Source organism: Gastrolobium bilobum, unplaced genomic scaffold, assembly GCF_033153095.1.
Source record: "Gastrolobium bilobum isolate Gb01-03AN ecotype WA unplaced genomic scaffold, APGP_CSIRO_Gbil_v1 utg6455, whole genome shotgun sequence".
NCBI classification, from domain to species: Eukaryota; Viridiplantae; Streptophyta; class Magnoliopsida; order Fabales; family Fabaceae; genus Gastrolobium; species Gastrolobium bilobum.
In genome coordinates, this window is record NW_026898105.1 from 34,779 (window position 1) to 61,054 (window position 26,276).

The following is a 26,276-nucleotide window of genomic DNA, read 5'->3' on the forward strand; positions in this document are numbered from 1 at the left end:
AGGTTCTCTCATTTCAACAAGAAAAGTATGATATGAAGTCAAATAGAAAGAAAGTTTCAAATTTAATTTGTTATGACATTACTCATCAACAAGAATCGGTAAAGCATTGTGGGCTAAAAACAGTGGACAAGTATGTGGGCAGTTTATGTATGTGGATTGGCTATTTTTTAACTCTCTTGGATCTAAGGAGCTTGATCCGATTAAAAATTGGGACAACTTGACCCGTTTATTATTTGATCCGTATGGTCCTAGGAAATTTTTGACACCTCTACTTCTGGAACACACAAGTAATAATTATCAAGTTAGTATTCACATTATTCGGAGTAAATATTAATATTAATCCATATGTTATTTTTGTTTAACAACTCAACTACTTCAATAAATATTTACGATAGAGTTATACATTACTACATATAAGAAATCTAGTCATTCAAATCCATAATATGTTGCAGATAATAATAAGAAGTCGATAATGTAAAATAACCCCAAAGAAGATCACCTTTTAAGAAAAGATGTACTTAATCACAGTCGACATCAAGTTTAATTAAAAAATGCCTACATTTCACAACATTTGCTTATATCTAATGTAACAATCAGGATCGCCTAAGATTAATGCTTGTTATTACCGTATTTATCAACTCTATCATTAACATTATAACATATTGTTCTAGACAGGTTTGCTATCATACATTATGTTATTAAGTACAATTAAAATAATTGAATTAAAATTACGGATAATTTTTTTTTTTCCGTTTCTGCTAATAAATCAATACGATAACCGTTGAACTCAAATACTTTAAACTTTATTCATACGTACTTTGGAATATACATTAAACTACCAACCCTCACTAGATAATATCATGAACCATAAGGGTGTAGAATTAATTTTTCTTGAACAGAAGTAGCACGCTTTAGTACCCTTGAGCACATTTTAGTGTGCTCCTGCACGCAGAAATTACTCTGATTTGCGTGCTTTAACGCTCTCATCTGGTATTTTCATCACCATTAGTACGCTTTAGTGTTCTCCTTGCGCGCTTTAGCGTACTCAAGAGGTTGGCTATTGCCTTCCTGATTTTGTAGCGTGTTTTAATGCTCACTAGTGCACGCTCTTCGAATAATTTCTCTAAAACACTAGCGCGCTCCCCAAAACCAAAAATGGTTTCATTGGTATCATACTACCAACTTAGGAAATATCTTGCCTCTCTTTAGGGTACCTAATTGACAAGTTATAAACTCTTGTTACAACTTGAAATGGTACTTTTATTATCATAAAATTTTCATCTATTTCATGATTGATAAACTCTCATTTAAATATTCATACATCCAAGTAGATCTTAACAAGTATAGTTCTCCAACTTGTACATTTCTTAGGCATCAAGCCATTAGCTTTAACATTGCTTGCATTCTAAGTTAACTCATTTCTTAACATTACATGCATGAATTAACTTGTACAACCTCATATATAATACCTCTTGATTCTCACAATTTCATACATTATATTCTAAGAGAGATCATCATCATGTCAATGTCTCAACTTAGTCATTTTTGATTTTTTTCATGCTTCTCATGATCATACATGAACTATAACATCTCTTACATGAGCATCTTATGCATCATATTAGATAACCTAGCCATTCTTGTGCATAGGTTATAAATTACATAATTCACATTTACATAATCCAAAATACATTTACATCATTGTAAATATAAGCCATATATATGAGTTTCTATCAATGTACTCCAAGACTTACAAATGTATATAGCCATTCTCTAGGCTTCTCAAAATACATCATCATATCATGGAAATATACTCAACATCAAAATAATAATCAATGCTCTTATGTTATCAGTCTTGCTCAAACTGACTTCTTGTCAAGTAATGCTCCAACACCATCATTGTTGGTACCTGAAATGATATCCCCAACACGGGGTGAGATAAAAATCTCAGTAAATTAAGGGTAATTGGAGGATCATTCCACCCTTAAGTTTACTTCATGTGCATAGCAACAAAATAAGCATAACATATAATACATCATACATAATCTCAACTCGCAGGGAAAACTTCCAGTAAATAATTGTGCCTCTTTGGTATTTGACCACAAGAAGGTCCCTGTCGAGCTGACTCCAATGAAAGTCCCTACAGTATGCTCTAAAGCACGGTCTCGTGCATTTTTTAAAAATGTGCGTGTCCGACACGGACACGCTCCGACACGTTTCGACACGCGGTCAATATTTTGGGACATGTGGTCAACTCTCCGACACGCAGTCAACTTTTTCCGACACGTGGTCAACGTTCCGACACGCTTTGACATTTTTTTTTTAGTCTTAATTTTATTTTATTAACTAAAAATAAAAAAATCATTTATAAATCAATTTTTTTCTGTTATGAAATTTGACATGAAAAATTAACAAGATACGAAAATTTATTTTTGTTTATATTAAAGTTATGAAATTTAAATATTTGATTGGTTATATGACTTATTATAGGATATTATATGTGTCAAATCTAAATTATATTATTTAATATCAAAACGTGTCCCAACGTGTCGAAATATGATATTTTTTATAATTAACGTGTCGGCGTGTCGTGTCCCGTGTCAGTGTCCGTGCATCATAGACAATATGGTCCTTTCAAGACAAAGCTATGTCTATTAGGCATTAAATCCCCAAGGAGTTCTTCAAGGGTTCGCTCCAACGAAAGTTCATACATGCAATATACTTTCAAGAGAAAAACTGTGTCTTTTAGGTATCTGACCTCAAGGAGTTCCTTAGGGTCTCGCTCCAAGGGAAGTAGTTGCATACATACATAAATCTACTGGCCAGATATACATCTTATACATACATCAACATCATATATCATTCATAACTCATCATCAATCTCATAATGCATCATACCATATTCTAATACTATAATGCACATTCATCACTCAGCCATTACTATATTGGAGCATGCGGAACAAACAAGGGGACTAACTCCAAAGTCCAGAAGTTTAGCTATCGTAGTCTTTCGTTCCAAGTTTTTCTTGCTAACAAATGAATACAATCACCAACTTCCACATCAGAACAACCTATTCCATAAGTGTGCAGGTGATCGTTAACGCATATAACACTTAAAACATTAAGTCAATAATTATAAACTCATCATAAATGCTCATTAAATGACTTACCGTATTATTGGCAAACCAATAACCTAGGTTCCAATCCAAGGAAAATTCCAATAGATACTCCTCGATCAAAATGTCACTTGACGAAATGCTCAAGAATTTCGAAATTCACTATTCAAGAAAACCCAATTTTCTTAAATCTCAATAAAAGCATGAAAAAGTATGAGTTTTTTTTTTTTTTTTTTTGATACATGAAAAAGTATGAGTTTACTTAGCACAAATCTCCTTAAAACCAAAAGATAAAAGATTTGCAAGCTTTGATGGGTCGAATCACTCATTCAACACCAACATCATAAAACCTCTCAAAACTTTGATAGGGGTGTTTGGTACAGGAGAAATTTTTATTTGTCCGGGAATCTCAATTTTCAAAAATATGATTTTTACATTCAGTTTACCATAATATCTAGAAATTTAAAATTTAGAAAAATTCAGTTTCCCGGGAATCCGGCCAAATACTGTGTACCAAACACCAAGCAAATAACTTTCTCTACAAAGCTTTAAAAAAAAAACAATTGGTAGATTTTGTTCCTATGGAGATTCTAAGCAATTTTCATCAAAGAACCTAAGCATTCCATCAACTCTTGCTCAAGGTAGGTTATCAAGCTTTCATTAATGGAAGTGGCAGTTTTGAGGAAAATGATACACGATGGGAGTGACTGTGTTTTCAGGAAATGATGGTAATTAACTTAATTAATGATGTTTTCTAAAATCAATAGTTTTTCTAACATGTGTTTTAACTCACAAACATCATATAATATACCTTTTCACAGGTAATTTTTGTATATTTGTATTTTTATTCTAATTTTTTTGATATTTACACTTTTATATGAAAAGTAACTTAATCCTCATAAATGATTTTTTTATCTAATTAATTTATCTTAATTATGAAAAAATTTGAATTTCTCGTTTTACGAATTTAGGTTAGGGATTTGCATCCATCATGCAATAGGAAAAAGAAGAAATTTCTTACATACACAACATTTTGTGGACCCCATATTTTTTGAAGCGAAAAAAAATCTAAGGCACAATACGAATCTCTATAATATGGTCACTTCACTTTTCCTGCAACATAACTCTTATAAAATCCTTTATCTTGTTATAAATAGCATGTCGGTAACACTTCACACATTACTCGATACAGATATCACTACTACTGGAGATGGAAGGATGCAAAGTAGTCTTCTCTAAATTGGAAATCCATATTCAGCAATCACGTTGACATGACATCCTACAAATGACAAACCCTTGAATCGAAATTTAAAAAGGTCGAGAAGTGAAACTCATGGTAAAACAAAAGAAAAGAAAAGAGAAGATTACCAAAAAAAAAAAGAGAGAAATAATCCCCAACTAAAATAATGTCAGTGCACCCAAATTCTGTGGAAGCATCTGTATCCAAAAAAATGCAGTACGTTACTAAGAATTAAAACGTTTTAAATTAAATTAATTATGAGTTTGTGAATCTAACACAAATAACTTCTTCCTTTACTGTGAGAAAAAGTATATATATATATATATATATATATATATATATATATATATATTTATTGAGTTTATCGTTGGTAATTTTAAATAATATAGAATTATAGGTTATATTTTTCGCTCATTTAAAATGACATCATTTTATTTTTTTTTAAAAACAAATACTTTTTTCATATACATTTCATAAAAGCGTGAATTTACGAAACTGTCCCTAATTGTTGAATTTATTTAATTTTTGGTCTCCGTCTCGTAAATTCAAAGACAAAAACACGTTAAAATTGTAAAATAGTTGCAAAATGGAATGAAAGAGGGTGAGGTGGTGTTGAGTTGTTTACCCCTGAAATTCACAGAACTCGCATACAGATAGATACAATAAACACTCCCTTCACATCAGATCCGAATCTCTCTTTTCGCTTTTTTCCCTTCGTCTCATCAATTCGGATCTCGGTTTCCGATTGATCTCCGTCTTCGAATCCTTCCCTTCGCAATTGGATCCGATTAAGCTTCGCAGCGGACACAGTCATCAACCATGAACCCTTTCTCTTCCGGGACGCGTTTGAGGTAAGCAATTAGATCCTGCTCTTCTTCCACTCGGTTTGAAAATGGATCAACATCAAGTGCACGCGCACACTCTCGTATCATCCTAATGCAATGCGTTCAAATACTTGTTCCTCCTGCTGGTTTTGTAGCTGAGCAGGGCTTTGTGTTTCGGAAAATCTTGAATTATCTCCGCATTTTTTTATTTTATTGGAATTTATTGCTCTTTTTAGTTCTAGTTGCACGATTTTTATTTATTTATTTATTAGCTTAAATTTGTGTTATTTGTTAAAAATTCATTTGGTGGCTGATTTTGATGTGCTTAGCTAGATCAGGGTTTTCTCACAGTATCTGAATCGGACATTGAAATTGAAATGTTAGCCTTCAACATATATAGATACTCCAATTCAACTTCTGCATCAAGCACTAAACTTAAATAAAATGTTATTTGCTATATTTCTAAACCATTGGAACAATTCATAAACATTCTATATTATCTATATTTTTAGGAAGAAATCCTTTGTTTGGCTTAAGCATATGTAGTTCCAATATCTTAAGCAACTGAATGATGCAAAAAAAAATGAATGAGGTTCAGGATCATAAGAATGCCTGACTAACACATTATAAGATATATCTTTATTTATCTCCCTCATCTGCGAATGTCACTGATGCTGTCTACAACCAACCACACGGATTAAAATCTGATGTTAATGCTCACATAGGTTGTTCATGTATTTGTGATTATTACGAAATTAGAACACAAATAGTTAAGAATAACTAGAAAGCAGATTTTGTTTATTTGCATTGTTTCCTGGCAGAAGCAATGAATTTGCAAAATAACATCCTATGGCTTTGGTTGCAATATGTGGCCAGTCTTGGGTGTCTCAATGAATTTGAAGCATTTTTTTACGCACTTAGCAGGTTTTGGGAGGGGAGCAATATGCTATGCCTTAAAGCACTCTTATATGAGTTGTATCAGTTTACTTTGTCAATAGTGATAGAATCTCTTGTCCTCCCCTTATATACTAACTTTATCTCATTGAGATTGCTCAAAAGAGTTGGAATTAATATCCTCCTATACAATCACTGACCCAAGCAGGGTTTTATTTTCTGCATATTCCTGCGGCTATGTGCATGTTTGTCTTTGTATATTTGTGATTGACTTTTATTTCAAAATGCCTTTTGTTTGCAAAATCAAATGCAGTTAACATATTGCCAGGTTTTCTTGCAAGTTTCAATGATGATAAATCTTTAATATTTAGTTTCAGTTTGAGTTTAATTATAATCAGTATCTTTTACTTATCTGGTTCATATCCCAACTTGTAGGGACATGATTCGGGCCATACGTGCTTGCAAGACTGCAGCAGAAGAACGTGGTGTTGTAAGAAAAGAATGTGCTGCCATTCGTGCTGCAATAAATGAAAACGATCAAGACTATAGGCATCGGAATCTGGCTAAGCTAATGTTCATCCACATGCTTGGCTACCCCACACATTTTGGTCAAATGGAATGCCTCAAGTTAATAGCATCTCCTGGATTTCCAGAGAAGAGAATAGGTTACCTTGGCCTCATGTTGCTTCTTGATGAAAGACAAGAAGTGTTAATGTTGGTCACCAATTCTTTGAAACAGTATCCATTTTCTAGTCAAAGTTTCATTTGTTTTTGCATTCCCTGATTTTTACTTTCCACTTTACAAATGTGTTAATTATATTGATCTTCTACTGAAGCCAAATGAGGGAAAAATATTAATAATGGGTTATACCAGAGCCTTAACTGAATCCCAGAGATCTTAATCACACAAATCAGTATATTGTGGGACTTGCGCTTTGTGCTTTGGGAAACATTTGTTCTGCTGAAATGGCTCGTGATCTTGCTCCAGAGGTTGAGAGATTGCTGCAATTTCGTGATCCAAATATCCGAAAGAAGGTGGCTTTTTCATTATACTTAATGTATTTCATCATAGTTCTATCTCTTTTGGGATATTTAGATTTCATATATATGTGTGTGTGTGTTGGATTTTTGTTATACATCGAGGGAGAAGAGGCCATGAATGCTTTTATGGCTTCATAGTGACAGTATCTTGTACATAGTGATAGTAACATATTGCTCTTCACTAATTAATTTTGTAATTTCTCTACTTTTATTCTTCTAAGTAAGGGCTTGTTACTTGTTTCTTAATTTCTTGTGTTGATGCTTGCTTCGTGAATCATAAAGATTTTTCTTACATGCATGTGGCAACCAATAGAGAAGAGACTATGATTTTACTGAAAAATTAAATGTCACATGACTCATGCTTCTGGTCCTTTTACTATAGGAAAGTTACTAGCCTCCATCTTTGTGCAATTGCTTAAATTACGAAGAGAGAATCAAGATTCAAGAGACAGTTTGTATCTACCCAACCATTTCCAGTAGGAAAACAATGGAAAGACATATACTGCACAGATATAAGGCCCCAAGTCAAATAAAGATGCCTGTTCTGTTTTGGTGTTTTCTGGCAAATGTGGATTTTCAGTCATGTTCAACCATTTTAGGAATTATGCTTTTGTTCAATGAATTTTTTCAATTATATTTGGATTATGGGAGTAATTCTGATGCACATCAACTATGATGCTTTATGTTGGAATACCCTTTTAAGGCCTCTTCTTTTGTGCTTTTTGTAAGAAGAAACACTTTTTTAATTAAAAGAGTTGTTTAAAAAATTTCATAATAATGAGATAAGTTTTTCCAATAAAAAAAATAAAAATTACAAACCTAAAAAAAAGTTGTTTTAGTAGCTTCTGAAAAAATGATCTTCAAAAAAGCTATATTCATAAATCCTTTTTTTTTCAAAGCTGAAACAAACACACCCTTAAAGAGTCTGCTCTTTCATCATGTGATGTTATTAACAAATGCTACCTTATGGTGGTTTGTTCTGCAGCTATTTGACATCACTAGAGTAAATTTTGGGACCTATAATCATGCATGATCATACAATGTTGTTTGTGTGTTCTTCTTTCTTCCATTTTCATTATTTTGAGTTACTTATTAGCATCCTTTTATGGACTTAACACTCTCCAAGTTGGTTCCATAGCCTAATGTTAGTCAGTGTTTTGTCATTGCCCTGCTCCCATTTTCTATGTAATTGTAACCGTGCAATGTAATTTAATGTTTGTGTTATTGACACAACTTTTCCCATTTAACTGCTTGAGTTATCATTGTTCATTCTTGTAAATTAACTGCACTCACTGTTATATAGGCAGCATTATGCTCTATAAGGATCATAAAGAAAGTTCCAGACTTGGCAGAAAATTTTATCAATCCTGCTACTGCCTTACTTAGGGAGAAGCATCATGGAGTTTTGATCACTGGGGTTCAGCTTTGTACAGATCTGTGTAAAATTAGCACGGAAGCTCTTGAACATATTAGAAAGGTGATTTTCCATATTTCTTGTAATCATGTTGCCAATCTCATAGTGTATTTTCCTAGAACCCACTTTGGATATTAACTGAAGTAAACTTATCTACTATAACTTAGCATAGCAAAATTACTCTGTGCAGCAATATCCAATTATCTATATATATGTGCATTCTTCTCAGTATTCGTGAGTTCAAAGCATCCAGAAATTCTTGGATTTACTTCTTGGCTATGTCATGAGAGATTTCATGAAGTTATTTTCTGGAATCTGGGTTTTGTTAAATATAATATGAAACTGCCTTGCAAAATTTGAAATGCTTTAGTTTATTGAGCTTTTCTCATGAGCTATTATTGTGGTGTTTGTAAACTCATGCTTTCAAAGACTAGTTTACAATTTCTATGGGTTTGGCACTGTGTGTTAATTTTTGCAAGCAATTCTGTTATGTATAAAATAGTATATACTTATGTGAACTGTAAAGGCTTATAAACAAGGTTCATATATGCAACTTTATGTTGTCAAAGTTTATCTCTGATGGCATTTGATGGAAGATCTCTACAAATTGAGCTTTGATTGTTGCCAGCTTCTGTTGTAACAAAATATTCTTTGAAAAATTGTTACAGAAATGCACAGATGGTTTGGTCAGAACTCTTAAGGATCTAGCAAACAGTCCTTATTCACCAGAGTATGATATTGCTGGCATCACAGACCCATTTCTCCATATCAGATTGCTTAAACTTTTGCGAGTGGTGGGTGAAGGTGATGCTGATGCTAGTGACTCTATGAATGACATACTTGCCCAGGTCAGTTGCATGTAGGTGAATTTATGAGATTATATTGCTCATGCCACAATGATTGGTTTATTTGTCATTTCGGCATGGCTTTATGGATGACTTTGTTGACAACAATATGTGCTTTTAGGATATTTTCGAAATTGAGATCCTACATTGCATGGGAAGGGAGTGTAAGACATGTAAAATCATGTGATCGTAAATGGATAGTAAGATTCTACCTATAATACAAAATCATATTAAAATGTATGTAGAATAATAATAATAACATAAGTAAACAAAATAACCTTAATTACTATTAATTAAACTCCAATTAAAATTATGTAACAAAGTGCTCTAATTATAGTTACAATTTATTACATAAAAAGCTTTCTACAGCACATATAACCAAAGACACAGCAAAAACAGCCCCAAAACACAGCTAAAATTTGGTGGGGACTCTTCCAAGGGTGAAAGATTGTTAATGTTTTGTCTTTTGGGCCTTGGTTCAGATATGTAAAAAATCTTTCCCCATTAAACCCCGATTAGTGAGGGCCAGATATGGATGTTATTGAAAAATATAAATAAATTTGTGGGTGCTTCAACAAGGTCACATCCAGCCACCCACAAGGGATGTAGACCTATGCAGCACCACCGAGATTGATCAACTCCATCTCAGAGGAAGGGGAAGACCAAGGCAGAGCTGTAGAATCACTCAGAGTTGCAGCATCACCAAAGCAGTGGGACAGCAACTCAGATTGACTGGGAACAGCTTAACAACAACTCATAATATCATATAGAAGGGGAACGGAGATGGGGAAACAGATAATAAGAGGTTTGGGGTTTTTAAAATATTGGGGTGGGCATTTCTTCCTCCCCCCTCCTGAAAAAATGAGTTCTCCACCACTTAAATGATGCCTCATTGAGATCCCAGAAATCGTCTGATTTCAGTGATTTCATGAGCTTGCTGACAATCCTACAACAATCTCACCTAACCGAGTTGGTGCGGGATCAAAGCTACCATACAAAAGCGTAAGATTGTGTGATCCTATGAGGAAGATTGCAATCTTAAATGCCTTGATCTTTTCCACTTGCATGCAATTTGATTACGGCAAACCTTGGTACCTAGACAAATTGATATGGCCATCCTAATAAAGGATTGAAAGTTTCTACTCGAGAGAAACTTTTTTTTTTTCGTTTTGTAGAAGAAAATTTTTATTAGAGAAGAGGATAAGTATAACTGGGGGTGGGAGAGGATATCCTCCAAAGTAGAAAAAACCTAGATACAACATGGAATAAGAAATATTCAAGAATTGCAGGGGCTGCCTATCATCTCTACATATCTGAAATGGCAACTTCCTTGAAACTTCCGTGAGCAGAATTCTCAAGAGAAGCCATGAATATAATCCTATCCCACAAACAAATTTAGGAGCAAATGCTCCAAAGGACTGTTATGATTTAGAAGGAACTAATCGTTATTGAGATTTTGGATGTTGGCTTGTTTGGATGGTACTGGTCAGATGTTTATCTATAGGTTTACATAATGTATGGTTTGTCAGGTTGGTTTTGCAATAAAGTTGGACAAAGTCAAGCAAATATTATAAGCTGAGCCATTATTTATTTCCGAACTGTAGAAAGAGAAAAACATTTCTTCTCCTATAAAATTAGTACTTGTGGTTTGAGAAAGTCGGGATATGTTACAAATGATCTGATGGGTACAGTATGGTAGCAATATGTTTGCACAGACTTCCAACTAGATACGGAAATGCATGAATACTTTATTTTTAATGAAGTTAGAATGGGTAGCTATGATCTAGAGTTATGAGTGTTTGAGAGTTTGTTCAATTGTTGACGTCATTCTGCATTGCTGCTAAATTTGCAAGCGGTTCTGAAGGTACTATGTTGATTTGCTAGATGTGTTGAAAGTGGATTTTTTAATCCTAAAATCAAAGTAGAGTAATGTTGATGATGAAAGTATGCTTTATAGAATATGCTTAAAGTTGATTTTTTTTTTATTAATCTTCTTATTTTTTCTTGTGTACATGTGTAGGTATGTATAGGGGGGTTCTTCTATTTTAAGTAGCCATTCAAAATGGAAGCCTGTTAAGAAGCTGGATTTTCTTTTATGTTCAGATGCAATTTTAGCTGTAGATCATCTATCTAATTCGTTGAAGAAGTGAGGGTTGCAATGGAAAGGAGGGGCTTTTGGTGTCTATGTATAATTTGTATACTAGTCTAATAAATTAGGTGTGTTTTTGGCCAGGGACTAGTCAAATATTTTGGCTGTGATTGTGTATGTTTTATTTGGTTACTGTTAGATGTTAGATGCTCCAATTAACTGACCAAGCAAAGTTTTTTTCATGAATAGTGTTAACTAGTTGCAGTAATCAAGAATTAGATCATTCATATCAATATTCTTATGATATTTTTGTTCTTTACAAATCTATGTTATACAGGCAAATGAGTTGATGAGTTTTAATCTACTATTGCTAATTGTTAATGGCTATCTTTTCTGAAATTTAAGGTTGATAATTTTTAAATTTGCAATTTGCTTTAGGTGGCTACGAAGACCGAGTCAAATAAAGTTGCAGGGAATGCCATTTTATATGAGTGTGTTCAAACAATAATGAGCATTGAAGATAATGGTGGCTTACGTGTACTTGCCATCAATATCCTGGGAAGATTCTTGTCAAACCGAGACAACAATATCAGGTTTATTTCTGCTCATTGCTTTTCCTTGATAAGTAACTTAAAAATTTGATTATGACTTGTTTCCCAACTTCCCTAATGCCTTTTGATAGGTGAATTGCTTATTAGATTATGAATTTGTGTGCATGCGCTTTGTGTAATAGTGTGCATGTGTGTGTGTCTTTGTTAGAAAAATATAATATAAAACCATTAATGTGGCTTTCATATAACAGTGTTGAAATAGTTCTATACATGGTATTGGAGCATCTTTGATCAAGTGACCATGAGTTTGATCCTATCACTCTCATTATATTAATAAATAATTAAATATTGTAGAGTTTCTTAATACAGTTAGGTGAGTTTGTGCATTGTCCATCTTTCTAACCCAATGGGCTCTTGTGTGAGGGTGCGTGCTAGAAAAATATAATGTAAAATTATTAATGTGACATTCACCTAACAACTTAAGCTTTTGTGTTGAAATGGTTCTTGTAAAGAACCAATTCAACCCAAAAGCTTAAGCTTTTAGGTGAGGCTACATTAATAGTTTTATATATCTCAGCATGCTCCCTCACACGAGAGCCCACTGGACTTGAAGGGTGGACGATGCACAGGTTCACCTACCTGTGCGAAGAAAGAAATTCCACTAGAAAGAAAGTGGGGGAGGGGGGCGGTGAGGATCGAACCCGGTACACTGAGACTTTCATACCATGTAAAGAACCAATTCAACCCAAAAGCTTAAGCTTTTGGGTGAGACTACATTAATAGTTTTATATATCTCAACAGTTCTTTATAGTCTTCAACATTAATAGCTATAAAGTTATTGTCACGAGGATTTGGTGGGATGAGTTATGCAAAAAATAATGATGATTTGAGAAAGAGTAGCATCATTAGGGGACCATGCTATTTGTTAAGGAAAATATAAAATAAAATAATCAAAGTGCTTTCACTTAATAGTTTAAGCTTTCAACTTGAATTGACGCTTTACATGGTAATACGGTGACCACTTGAAGTGGTCACGTGTTCGATCCTTAGGAGTTAGGACCCCTGTTTTGTAATAAAATTAGAAAGTTTAAATCAGCACCAGGTAAACAAAAAAAAAAATGGGTTTGTGCTTTCTCCGCTTCAAGCCCAAGGGCTATTGCACGAGGAGGCGCGTTAGAGATATAATATATAAAATCATTAATATGACTTTCACTTAACAATTTAAGCTTTTAGATTGAATTGATGATTTTCACTGTTCAAGCAATGGAATGATGTATTTGCATTCTATGTTGCATATGTATAATGATTGGATGCTTCCTGAGATGAGCTATAGTAAACTGGACAGTCAATCATTTGAGCAATCCAATTATTGTCTTACCAATTTCACTATTTTCTTGATCCAACATATCTAAAAAATATATATTTTTTAAAATGGGATCCCCAACCAAATACATGGACTACAACATTTGCTTGATATAACAAACATTGCTTGATATTTTCTTCATTATTCAAGTGAATCTTACGCTTCCTACCTTCTTTCTTTAGATATGTGGCATTAAACATGCTAATGAAGGCTGTAACTGCGGATGCTCAGGCAGTACAGAGGCACCGTGCAACAATTCTAGAATGTGTAAAGGTATAAGATTCATTGTCTTTATCCTTGCTTCTTATTCAATTACAAAGATGAGTTTTGTTTTACAACTTGAGAAGTTGATAACTTGACTCTTTGCTTCAGGATTCAGATGCTTCAATTCGGAAAAGAGCTCTGGAACTTGTTTATGTTCTGGTGAATGAAACTAACGTGAAGCCTTTAGCGAAAGAGCTTATAGATTATCTGGAAGTCAGTGATTACGATTTCAGAGGGGACCTTACTGCCAAAATTTGCTCCATCGTTGCAAAGTGAGTGATAAGGTTCTGAACAGTATTTATGTGCAATTTATTTCATTTATTTTTTTTAGTATCTAATAAATTTTGAAGCCACTTATGATATTTATTCCATCAATATAAGATGGTGTGATTTGTCACAGGAACAAGTTCTATTATCATTAATTCTTTTAGAAATTACATTACTGTTTTTCATTTTAGTAGTAATAAACATATTATGTGTTGGTGTTTCAATCTTTGCATTTTGGATACTGCTGTTCTTTCTTTCCCTTCTTCCTCCTTGGTAAAAATGAAAAAGATGCCATTTGGCCCAGTTTACATGGTCCTCATCTTTGTTACCCCATCAGTTTAGAACTAGTAATTGTATAGTTTCTTTAAATTGCATCCATATCTTGTTTGTTTGACTAGCATTTATTTGTTGGTGCTTCAGGTTTTCCCCAGAGAAGATCTGGTACATTGATCAGATGCTCAAGGTTCTGTCTGAGGTATAAATATAAGAGACAAACTTTTGTAGTGAATTAAAATCTCCAAGGCATAAATCCCAACCCATGCTAGTTTTTTTGGGGTATTCGTCATATCGGTTATGTGTGTTTGCATGTTGTTAGAGATATATAAAACCATTAATGTAGCCTCATCCACCAACTTAAGCTTTTGGGTTGAATTGGTTCTTTACATGGTATCAGAGTCTCGATGTCATGAGTTCGATCCTAACCACCCCCATTTAATTAATAATCAATTAAGTATTGTGGAGTTTCTTAGCATAGGTAGGTGGGCCTGTGCATTATCCACCCTTCAAGTCCAGTGGACTCTTGTGTGAGGGGACGTGTTAGAGATATATAATAAAACCATTAATGTAGCCTCACCCACAAGCTTAAGCTTTTGGGTTTAATTGGTTCTTTACACATGTGATAGTTCTGATGCTTCTCATCTCTACATTTGGTATGTGACATCCCATAAAAGAGTGATTTTTTATGGTGGCTTTTTTATATATTTGCCAAGAACATGTATAACTTTATTATCATTTTATGATTTTGTGTTTCTGGTATAAATGTTCATACTGCTGCATATATGTGATTCCATGTATCTTCGTCAATTTGTTTACACCGAAATTGTGCTGTTTTTATGTTTTAGTCACAAAATATCCACCTAATAAATTTGATGGTGTATTGTGATTATTGTTTGGAGGGTGTACCTTGTGACCTGGTGGTCACAAGTTCTAATCACAAAAACAACCTCTCCTCACGGGCATTAGGCTGCCTACATCTTACCCTCCTGGGCCCCTCAATGGTGGGAGTTTCGGGCATTGGGCTGCCCTTTTTATTGTGATTACTGTTTTGGTGCTTGTGGTCTCCATATTGAGCACATGTAGTGATCTTTATCCTATGTTAGTAGGCTGGAAATTTTGTGAAAGATGAGGTATGGTATGCCTTAATTGTTGTGATAAGCAATGCTTCTGAGCTTCATGGATATACAGTACGAGCATTATACAGCGCATTTCAAACGTCAGCTGAACAGGTGCTCACTTATGCTTTGACCTAATCGTGGCACACTATTGATTTTCTCTGGATGCCATTCATATAATAACATCACGTAATACTTTTCATCAGGAGACTCTAGTTCGAGTTACAGTGTGGTGCATTGGGGAGTATGGTGACATGTTAGTCAATAATGTTGGAATGCTTGACATAGAAGATCCAATAACGGTGAGTGAATGCTTCTGCTTAAAAGTTTATACATATGTTTGTATTTGTTGCTTCAAGTTGCATGAATATGATAAATCACTTGATGTTACGATCCAATTGCAAGGTATGAGACTTGAATTCCACATTGGTTATATGAGTGACTAATGTGAGATTTATATGGACTTTGGACTCTCCTATCTCTTGGGCTAGCTTTTGGGGTAAGGTTCTCCCAAGGTTTGTATCAATTAGTATCAGAACTTTCCACTATGTCTCTCGGTTGCAATCGAGCGGCGTGGGTGGTGACGCTGGCATTGCAGTGTTCGCCCGAGGCTAGTAAAAGACTAGTAAAAGACCTGCGGAGCGTGGTGGAATGTTACGATCCAATTGCAAGGTATGGGACTTGAGGGCCACATTGGTTATATGGGTGACTAATGTGGGGTTTATATGGACTTTGGGCTCTCCTACCTCTTGAGCTAGTTTTTGGGGGTGAGATTCTCCCAAGGTTTGTATCACTTGACCACAAGCAATAATTGAATAAGTTGATATATGTGTTGGTCTCAAAAGCTTCTAGTAAAAGATGTTCTCATGGTGACCTTCTGATGAGGCTTATTTTTTGTATGACTCCTATTTGGATGATGGATAATGACCATTAATGAAACAAGATCCATCAGTCTCAGTACCACTTGCTCACTATTGAAATGAGTTATCTAGTTCTTTTTCTGTTTCTTATATTATTCTCTATTGAATAACATGGAAAAAGGATGCAATGTTTAAATCTGTGGGTGTCAATAGCATAGTGGAGGCTCTATTATTGAGAGTGACTATAACAACTACATAAGAATAACATAACAATGTGGGATTTCTTATCAACCTATTTTCAATACTTCTAACATTCTCCATTATTGTAAGGAAGGGAGTGAGATAAGTGCTGGGATTTGTTTTACTTGTTTGATTGGTATAATTAATATACTTGCTGGCAGAAACTGCTCCAGTTCATTTGCTAATTTAATGAAATCTGGGCACCATATGTACTTGGAGCTAAAAGTATAAACATTAGGATCACAGCTTGCCTCTATCTTTTTTGATTCTTATGGCTTCGTTGGATTTTTTATAAGAGGAATGAGGTAATGCCCATGCCCATTGTGGCTTTTCTTTTCTTTGTGAGAGGATGCAGCTTAATTTAACAATGATTGGTCTATCAACTACTATGTCTCTATGTCTGTATATAGCAGCACATATGAAAATCTACAAAATTGGTCTTTTATTACTTACGATTCTTTTTTATTTATTTAGATAATGTTTTTTATTCTTAATTTGTTTCATGCTAGCAGGTGACTGAGTCAGATGCAGTGGATGTTGTAGAGATTGCTATAAAACGCCATGCATCAGATCTTACCACAAAAGCGATGGCTTTGGTTGCTCTATTAAAGCTCTCTTCACGTTTCCCTTCATGTTCAGAGTATGATCTGCTTTTCGTATTGAATTATCTATTACATTATACCTTAAATTGGAGTTTGTCAAGAACCAACACTCCCAAAAGCTTAAATTGTTAGGTGAAGGCTCATTAGGGTTTTATATCTAACATGTTCCTTTGCATTAGAGTTCTTTGGACTTGAAGTGCAGGCAATGCATAGGCCCACCTCATCTTGTGCTGAAATTCAACATTTATTTAAATAATGGAGGTGGCAAGAATCAAACTTATGACCATTTGATCATAGAGACTTTAATATTATGAAGAACCAACTCTCTCGAAAATATAAGTTGTTAGGTGAAAGTTCGAGAGTAGTTTTATATCCAAGTATCTAAAAATGTTGTTTTTTTATTTTCCTTCCTTCTTACTTTAAAAGAATTAGGAATGTAATATTCTAGTAGAAATTCTCCAGATCATGTTGAAGATAGTTTCAAAATATTTAATCCCTATGTATGTGATTTGATTTCTATGACAAGTCATGGGAACTTTTTCCATCTATGGCCCTTCCTCCTTATTACACATGCCAAAGACTTATGCACCTAGTACGAGCTTATTTCCTCGTGTTTTGTATCTTTGACATGGAGATTTAATTCTCCTTCAAACATGTATATAGGAGGATCAGGGAAATTATTGTTCAGTTCAAAGGGAACCTTGTGCTAGAATTGCAGCAAAGAGCTATTGAATTCAATTCGATTATTGCAAAGCATCAAAATATTAGGTGAGGTTAATTAAGTTGCTTATTATATAATATCAAGAGCTTGGGTTTCTACTACACTCTCATAGGAGGGATCCTATTATGAGAAACTGTCATTGTGCAGGTCTACACTTGTAGAAAGGATGCCAGTTTTGGATGAGGCGGCTTTCATTGGTAGGAGGGCTGGGTCTTTGCCTGGTGCAACTTCGACTACATCTGCACCTTCAGTTAGCCTTCCAAATGGAGTAGCAAAACCTGTGGCTCCTCTTGTAGATCTACTCGATCTAAGTTCAGATGATGCTCCTGCACCTAGCTCTTCTGGTGGCGATCTTCTGCAGGACCTTCTCGGTGTTGATCTGCCACCGGCATCGCAACAATCTGGTTAGTGCCTGTAGTGTATCTTATAAATATTATAATGCCTGAAAAACTAAATATTTTTATATTTAATAATTGGGACTTATGAATCTCCTGTTACAAGAGACAATTTGTCTCATGTTGTAGAGAAAACATGTGAGGCCCACCTTTTTCTTTTTTTTAAAAAAAGGGCTGGTGTGACTTTTGATGTATCAACAGTAGGTGAATGGTTTCTCCTGCAACAGGAGAAACTATTCACCCTTAATAATTACCATCTCTGTGTATATGTACAATTAGCTCTGTTTCCATACATACAAGAGTTGGTGGCATTGTTTTATGAAGCCTTCTCTAGTTTTTGAACCATTTGATATATAGGAAAAACCAGTAAGGACCTTGCTCAAAATAGGCAAAGGGCAAACCCCAGAGCAGATTTATTGCAAATTTAATCTTTGATAAAGCCCAATGACATTGTTTGATCCATGTAGCCAACCCCACCTAGTGGGATAAGGCTTTGGTTGCTATTGTTGTTATTTGGTTTTGTTGAGGAAGAAACATGCAAACTTGTTCACTTTTCTCTATCGTGAATAGTTCCATTTAACATATTCATAGCATGTCGGACTTTTATCTGCATTTTTAGGTGCTGGTCAAGCTTCAAAAAGTGGCACAGATGTTCTTTTGGATCTTTTGTCTATTGGATCACCTTCTGCCCAAAACAGCTCATCTACAGTAGACATCTTATCCTCCAATACAAGTAACAAAGCACCAGTTTCACCATTGGATGATCTCTCATCACTTTCACTTGCTTCAAGAGCAACTTCAAATGCTGCTCCTATGATGGATTTATTAGATGGTTTTGCCCCCAGCCCACCAAAAGGTTGTAAACTTTGTTTAATATTTGGGAATTATCGTTGATTGAGATTTAGTACAAATACTGATTCGTCCTCCTCTTATCTTGAATAGAAAACAATGGACCGGTTTATCCATCTCTAACTGTATTTGAGAGCAGCTCCTTGAGGTTGACATTCAATTTCTCAAAACAACCAGGAAACCCACAAACAACGGTTATCCAGGCCACCTTTATGAATTTGTCCTCTAATACATATACAGATTTTGTTTTCCAGGCTGCAGTTCCTAAGGTATGCCTACCAGTATGCTGTTGAGCTTTCTACATGTATTGCTAAGATTATCATCATTGTAATCATTATTTATTGTAATTTTAAAAGTATAATTTGAATTTACTGCTTTTATTAATATCATGATCTTCATTACTATAGTGTTAACTTGAGGTTCCATGTTTTCTAATTACTATTGACTATTATCTTCTCATTCTTTTTTCTCCGACATGTAATTGCAAAAATCTCACGACATGAAGAAAGAACTTGTGGTTGTTGCCTCTCTTAACAGAAAGATTCTCGCTATATAAATGCAGCTGTCAATAACTGAATAATTTCCTTTGTATTAGTCTAGTTAGTTATATGAACTTTTGAGTGCTGAATAATTAATTTATTCTTTGATGTTTGATAATCATGAGTAGTTTTATTGGTTGCTCTATTGGAATTTCGAGATCTTTTGAGCTTCTTTGGTACCTTCCCTCGTCTAGTACTTACATATATTGTTATTTTGATTTTCAGTTTCTTCAATTGCACTTAGATCCAGCTAGCAGCAATACTCTCCCCGCTGCGGGAGACGGGTCCATAACGCAAAACTTGAGAGTTACTAATAGTCAACATGGAAAGGTAGATGTTCTTTCTTAGAATTGCTTTACTGTAAATATTTTGTGCTTTACCATGTGCCCTTATATTATATAAATTCTAAACGGAATGTTGATCACTGGCATGTTGCTGCGAAACTACTACTTTATGCTTTATTGTGATATTTGATAGTACATTGTGCAAAACTCCTAGCGATTTGTTTCTAGGGGTTAATTGAGCGATCACTGCTTTGCAGATGTTTCTGCAAAGCCACCAAGGATATGGAGAATTAAACTCCAATATATTTTTACTTAACTAGACAAGCAGTGAAACTCTCATTAGGCATTACAAAAATCATATTTTCCTTTGTTGATTAAAGTCTAGACTATGACTTTTGATTATTAATGATCAATGTCTTTCATTTTGCGTTTTTTTTTTGGTGCATTTATTGTGATACAAATTATTTATCTTGTATCCATCATAATCTTTGGTATAGCAGCTATCCCGATATATTGTTTTTGGGGTTGGGCGTTCCATGCTGCTATGTGGGATTGACAACTACAGATTAAACTCCCCCCACATGCCCCCTCCCTTTTTTCTATTTATGCTTTGTATGTTTCCCGTCTTTGTGTGTGTATTAATTTTGAGATTATTTTCACGTATGGTCTTTTTTATGTATTAGTGCTTCTTAGAGAAGACTTGATTGCTAGCAACTACTCTTTTTTCAGAAATCTCTTGTCATGCGCATAAGGATAGCATACAAGATAAATGGCAAGGATACACTGGAGGAAGGACAGGTCAATAATTTTCCTCGTGATTTATGAAGCCAAATGGTCAGGGGTCATTAAGGTGATGCAGAAAACCCTTTGTTTTTGTCCGCACTCTATAGTTACTGGTGCAGTTTTCATATTTCATTCCTTCAAATGAGGAAGGTGGGGTTCGAGCAACAGGGACCACTTTTTTGGCTCAAATTTGAATTTTATTTGGTGGCTTCACATCTTTGCTTTACCTTTTTTTCTTTTCTTACTTAGGTGGTTTATGTACATTAGTGCAAAATATTCCTGTATGAAAATGTCAAAATCAAAATTTTCCTGAGGCACTGAGAGTTATGTGTCATGTTGAGAACTTGAGGTGCTTTCTTGCTATTTTTCTGGAGGTAGTCGCTCGGTGTTGCTGTCTAAAGTTATAGTGTTGAATGCAATTTGGTATCCCTTAGACGATTTCTATATTATATTTTATTTTATGTAACACATTTTCCCATCAAGATTAATGAAATGTAGTCTCAAAATTATGTCAACTTCTTTCTTGCTCAATTTCCTGTTTAATTGAAAGAGGATTTTGCATTTTGAAGTTTGTGGTTGATTCATCTTCATCCTATCCTGTGTGTTAAAATTTGGTAAGAGTTTGTTATGTTCCGAGCATCAACAAAACATTTTGAGCAATTTACTTACAGTTGAAAGGATTTAATTGCATTTTAGCCGGTACTATATGAACAACAGGCACAATAACTGAGCTATGATTGCTACGGCAGTGATCTGATTCGAGATTGTAATTCTCTTTGCATATTTGCCTTTTTAGGCTCGTTTGAATGGGCTTTAAATTTTTTTTAATGCGTTGTTATCTTTTCAATTTTATTTTATTTTTCAAAAAGTTGAGTTATATCGCATGGGAATTAATATCTAAAAGGTACTTATAACTATAAAAAATATAATTTTGACTTTTTTTAAAAGTCATAAATCTTAGCTTCCAAAAAAAGTAATTTTTTTTAGGGTAATACTTCTCTCATTTAACATGAGAGAAGTTTATTTTCCTACACTAACAAGAAATGTGGAGCCCACAAGTTAAAAAAAATATAAAAGAAAAAAATTACAAGCACGTCTTTTTATGTCTAAGTGACATGAGATAATTATCTCCTACAGTTGGAGAAAATTATTTCCCTTTTTTTTTAATTTCATAAAAGTTGTATTGAGGGGTGTAAATATGTTAGGTTAGGCTTTGGCTTAAATATGCTAGATCTGTGTAAAAAATATTGAATCTGGTCTGGCCTGTTAGTTTGTGTAGGCCTCAAATTATAAGTTTGACATGACTTATATTTAAAAAATAAAAATCTTAGCCTAGGCCTGTTAGCCTGTTTAGGTCTATTAAACATTTAATAATTAAAATAGTGAAAAATGTGTATCATTTTAAAGGATGTAAAGTTGTGTCATTTTAAGTGAGAAAAAGAGATAGATAAAGGAGGAGAGAGTGGACAGAAAAAAATAAAGGTGTAGGTCTCATCTCATTGTGAGATTGAAAGTATATAAGTTGTGTCATTTAAAATGACAAACACTTTTTTGATTAAAATAATATTACTTTATTATTCAAACTTATTAAAATAATATTTTATTTATTTTATTTAAAATAAATAAAATGATATAGACCGGCTTGTAGGTTTATAGGTTCGATAAATACAAAAAAGCATAAGACTTGTTTTCTAAATAAGTTTTTTTTAAAAGCTTAAACCTGTTCTATTTTATTATTTGTAGTAGGTCAAACCTTACTTAATATAGGTTAAACTGTAGATCTTTCTAAACCGATTTAGTCTATTTACACCGTATTCAAATACACACATAAAATGAAAAAAAATCCATCCGTACTTTGAATTGCTTTTTTGAAATCCCACTTCAAGACCGTCTCATGGCGATGTGATAGTTGTTGGATTTAAGAATATGGTGGATTCATAGTTCGTTAATTATTTGTAAATATCATTGTCAGACTGGGGGAAATATCTTAACTTAAAATTGGGTAACTTTGCCTTCCTAGAATTAATTAATTTTTTTATTTTACGGAGACAATCATTTAAGAGTTTTATAGATCCAAGGTGAATTATAAAAAGATATTTATTGCAAGAGCACTTAAGCACAGCACTGAAATATATATTTTTAGGTGTAAGATCAAAGTTATTGTTTTTGTAATGTAATTTTTTTTATTAATCTGAATTTTTAAATATACGAGTAAAGCAATTATTAATTTTTTTTAAGAAAAATAAATAACTGATATTTTATTTAGTAAACAGAAAAAATGCACTGGATCAATTCAATTGCAAGCTGCTAGAGTTAAATGAAACGTATGATAATAATTTACGGGAAAAATGTGTATTATTTTAAAGGATGTAAAGTTATGTTATTTTAAGTGAGAGAAAGAGATAGATAAAGGATGAGAGAAAATGGACAAAAAAATATAAAAATATGAGTCTCACCTCTTTATAAGTGTAAAAAAATATAAGTTATGTCATTTAAAAGGAAAAACATTTTTATCATAATTTACAACTTTGTAAAGTCAAATACTGGGGGCATAACCACCTCGTTGTTGTTTCTTTTGCCCCAACTTAGAGCCACCTCAAACAGTGTAAAGATTGTCCTCGATCACTGAATCGAGTTGAGAGAGACAATGTCGTTAACAGATATCTGACTTGATTGAATATCTCTTAATTAATAGATCTATATGGCAGAGTTGTTATACTAAACTAAACTAAGTTTCTTTGTTGTTATTTTTGTCCTCCTTGAATTTCAATTTGGGGTGGTCTTCTGCCTCTCTGTCATTTTGCTAAGGTAAAGTCGGTGACCATCTAACAGATGTACCACATTATTATGGTCAATTATGAGAAGTTTGACAACCTTCGAGGCCCCATCATCAAGGTGCACTGAGTCGTTGCCTTTATTTAGCCTTAGAGAGTTGACCCCAAAATATAAAAAAGAAATATGTTGTCAGAGATATAATAAAATTATTTCCGCTAACCGCTTAAATTTTGAAAGAATTAATTGCCTAACATATGGTATCAAAACTTATGATTAACTAATTAGAGCTTGATCCTTATCTTTCCATTCTTCCAGTAAAAAAAAAAAATTGAGCATAAGAAAAAAAATGAATTTATACATTATTCACACTTTGAAGTTTAAATGGTCCTCGCTTGAGCGAATATGTGAAAATATATAATAAAAACATTTGCATCCTGTTAAATTCTAAAAGACCGTATTACTATACCGAATAATATGTGCTTAGAGATACTTAAAAGGTAGGTACCGTAGTTGGCTTAAAGCCAGTATCCCAATCACTGCGCACAAGACGTAAGTGTGTGCACAGTGTTGGCAACAATAGTAAATAAGTCAAAAAGTGTGTACCTGGGATCTTTAATCTCTTATTTATAAGTGTTACCTCTAGGATTTATGTAGATCTCTCAATTATAGTAGGATTCAACTTCATTTCTGTTGAGATAAGGATTATATCCTAAGTATCTTTATTGTTTAATATTGTTAGGATAATGAGTATCTATGCTTTAGTGGACTATTGGGTGGATAGTTAGGATATGATATATATCCATAACACATCCCTTCACCTAACAACTAAAATGTTTTTGTTTAACATGAAACAAAACATCAAAATTTATTTTCTATAAGTATAATTGATAAATTTTTATTACTAATAGGTTTGCGTCGCAGCACTTTTGCACAACACTGAGATAAATGTATGTAAATGGATCAATGTACATTAATTTATCACGTTTCAAGTCAAAAAAAAATTTTACATCATTAAATGAATTTTCATTTAATCATTATATAGGGCATTGGATTAGCACATGTAATAATAAGTGGCTCGACGTATGATTTTTCGCGAATGATGTAGTATGAGTTATGACTCTATGAGTATTGAAAGGAGGAGTAAATTGTGTATAATAACTTAAGATTCAAAGGGTTTTTTTTTGGCAGGCAAAAGTTTGGAGAAGGGAAGTTCTCCCATACCAAAATTACGGTAAGCCTCAATAAGGAATCACTTCGAAAATTATAGATCTGACTTATTAAAAATGAAGGATCGTTAAAACAGGATGTGAAACCAAGACCTTTAAGAAAGACAACATAGGATTCAAGATCGATAAAGGAAATGTAGAAATGCGTGTAAGTGACTATTAAACTCAAACGAAAATTCCGTCATATAACGGTGAACTATTAAAACAAATAAAAGAAAGGATTTGCTTTTTCTAAAGCTATTGCAGTAAGTCCAATACGATGTCGTTTTGAGGCGGAAATCATGGTATTTTTATAATTTTAATTTATTTCAGAGTTATTATAGTCTTTATAAATATAATTTTTTAATCTTTCAGTTTCAAAACGACGTCGTTTTGGAAATAAATGCAGATAACTTATCTGCATTAACTGCAGAAATATTTTTTTGATAAATAAATAATTAAATAAATGTGGATGTTAAGGTGAATGAATAAGTATGTATGAAAATAAAAAATTATGAGCATATGTTACAAAGTAAAAATGAATCAAATGGAAGATAGCACAATTAAAACAGGATAAGAATAACATAAAATAAAATAATAGTACTAGTAAAAAAGAAGTTGATATAAATAAGTTTAATAAAAAAAGTTTTTAACATAGTTAATGTTGTAGATTAACTCACAATCAAATTATATTATTATTATTATTATTATTATTATTATTATTATTATTTGTTGTGATATTCGGATACACAGGAAGAGAATTTGGTTTTCATGGTACATAACCTAAGCAATTTTGCCTTAAGGTCAGGAGCCTAAAATCAAATCCCATTTTTCTTCCGGCAGCATTACTCTTGTAAAGTTTTGTTATGTAATGTCCAGCAGTTACATTCATATAGGGATTTTTTTATTTTAAAACTTTCATGTTTAAATAATTATACTTTTACATAAGTAGAGACAAAAGTTACAAAAGGTTATGCTGAATTCATGTAAAATTCATTAACTGCGCAGGTGAGAGACATTAACAAAGTTTTCCAAGAGAAATATGGAATAATTAGATTGGGAGCACGCACAGAACCCCACCACCATTAACTAGCCCATCATGCCAGGACTATCTGAAAAACGCCTCCACCCCTCATATCAATTTCCACCCATCTCTTCATCTTGGTACTAAAGCTCTAAAGCATCCAAAAAGGATAAAGCTTCGGTAGAGGGTCATGTACAAGAATGCAGAGAATAAGGAATGGAATCCTTCCTTGTTTCTTTTTTACTTCTTTTTATTAACCCAAAAGTGAAAAAAGCAAACCTCTATACAAAACCAAAGCATCCAAAAAGCAACCCCTATTTGACTTCACTCTCATCTTCTAACTCATTGCAAGAAATTGCTAATAAAAACCACTTTTGTCACTTAAATAAAGAATCACATGGCATTAGGGGCCCGCATTAAAAAATTATGTTCGAGATCATATGGTGTGATTCTTTCCAAGTACTAACTATACTCTTTTCCTTTCCTTTCCTTTTTCCCTACAACCTCTGATAGATATAGCTTTCCAAGAACTCCGCAAGAGCATAACAGGTGATTGATTCTGATCATATTAGTAGGACATATTACAAATTAAGAGCAAAAACATACTACAAATAATAGTAGGATTAGGAGTATATACGTTACACACACTCAAGAATAATCCCCGCTCAAATAACATTATTGCTTGATTAAGTGTTTAATGGCA

At 33.5% G+C, this 26,276-nt stretch overlaps 1 protein-coding gene across 1 annotated transcript; it reads left to right on the forward strand.

Moving 5' to 3' along the window:
- The first annotated feature begins 4,952 nt into the window (after positions 1–4,952).
- LOC133312901 (AP-1 complex subunit gamma-2-like) lies at positions 4,953–20,882 on the forward strand. The gene is made up of 18 exons (XM_061514175.1): positions 4,953–5,204; positions 6,507–6,809; positions 6,965–7,106; positions 8,416–8,589; positions 9,195–9,374; positions 11,899–12,053; positions 13,557–13,647; positions 13,747–13,910; positions 14,326–14,380; positions 15,288–15,410; positions 15,503–15,598; positions 16,909–17,036; positions 17,662–17,766; positions 17,867–18,123; positions 18,734–18,970; positions 19,057–19,232; positions 19,728–19,832; positions 20,516–20,882. Exons 1-18 carry the CDS (start codon positions 5,173–5,175, stop codon positions 20,609–20,611), a joined length of 2,619 nt encoding a protein of 872 aa, XP_061370159.1. The 5' UTR covers positions 4,953–5,172; the 3' UTR covers positions 20,612–20,882.
- Positions 20,883–26,276: the final 5,394 nt, after the last annotated feature.

What these genes read in the sequence shown, in the direction of transcription:
- LOC133312901 (XM_061514175.1), top strand. Translation starts at nt 5,173, where the DNA reads ATGAACCCTTTCTCTTCCGGGACGCGTTTGAG. An exon ending in TCTTCCGGGACGCGTTTGAG is followed by an intron (nt 5,205 to 6,506) that starts GTAAGCAATTAG and finishes CCCAACTTGTAG; the next exon opens with GGACATGATTCGGGCCATAC. An exon ending in TCCAGGCTGCAGTTCCTAAG is followed by an intron (nt 19,233 to 19,727) that starts GTATGCCTACCA and finishes TTTGATTTTCAG; the next exon opens with TTTCTTCAATTGCACTTAGA.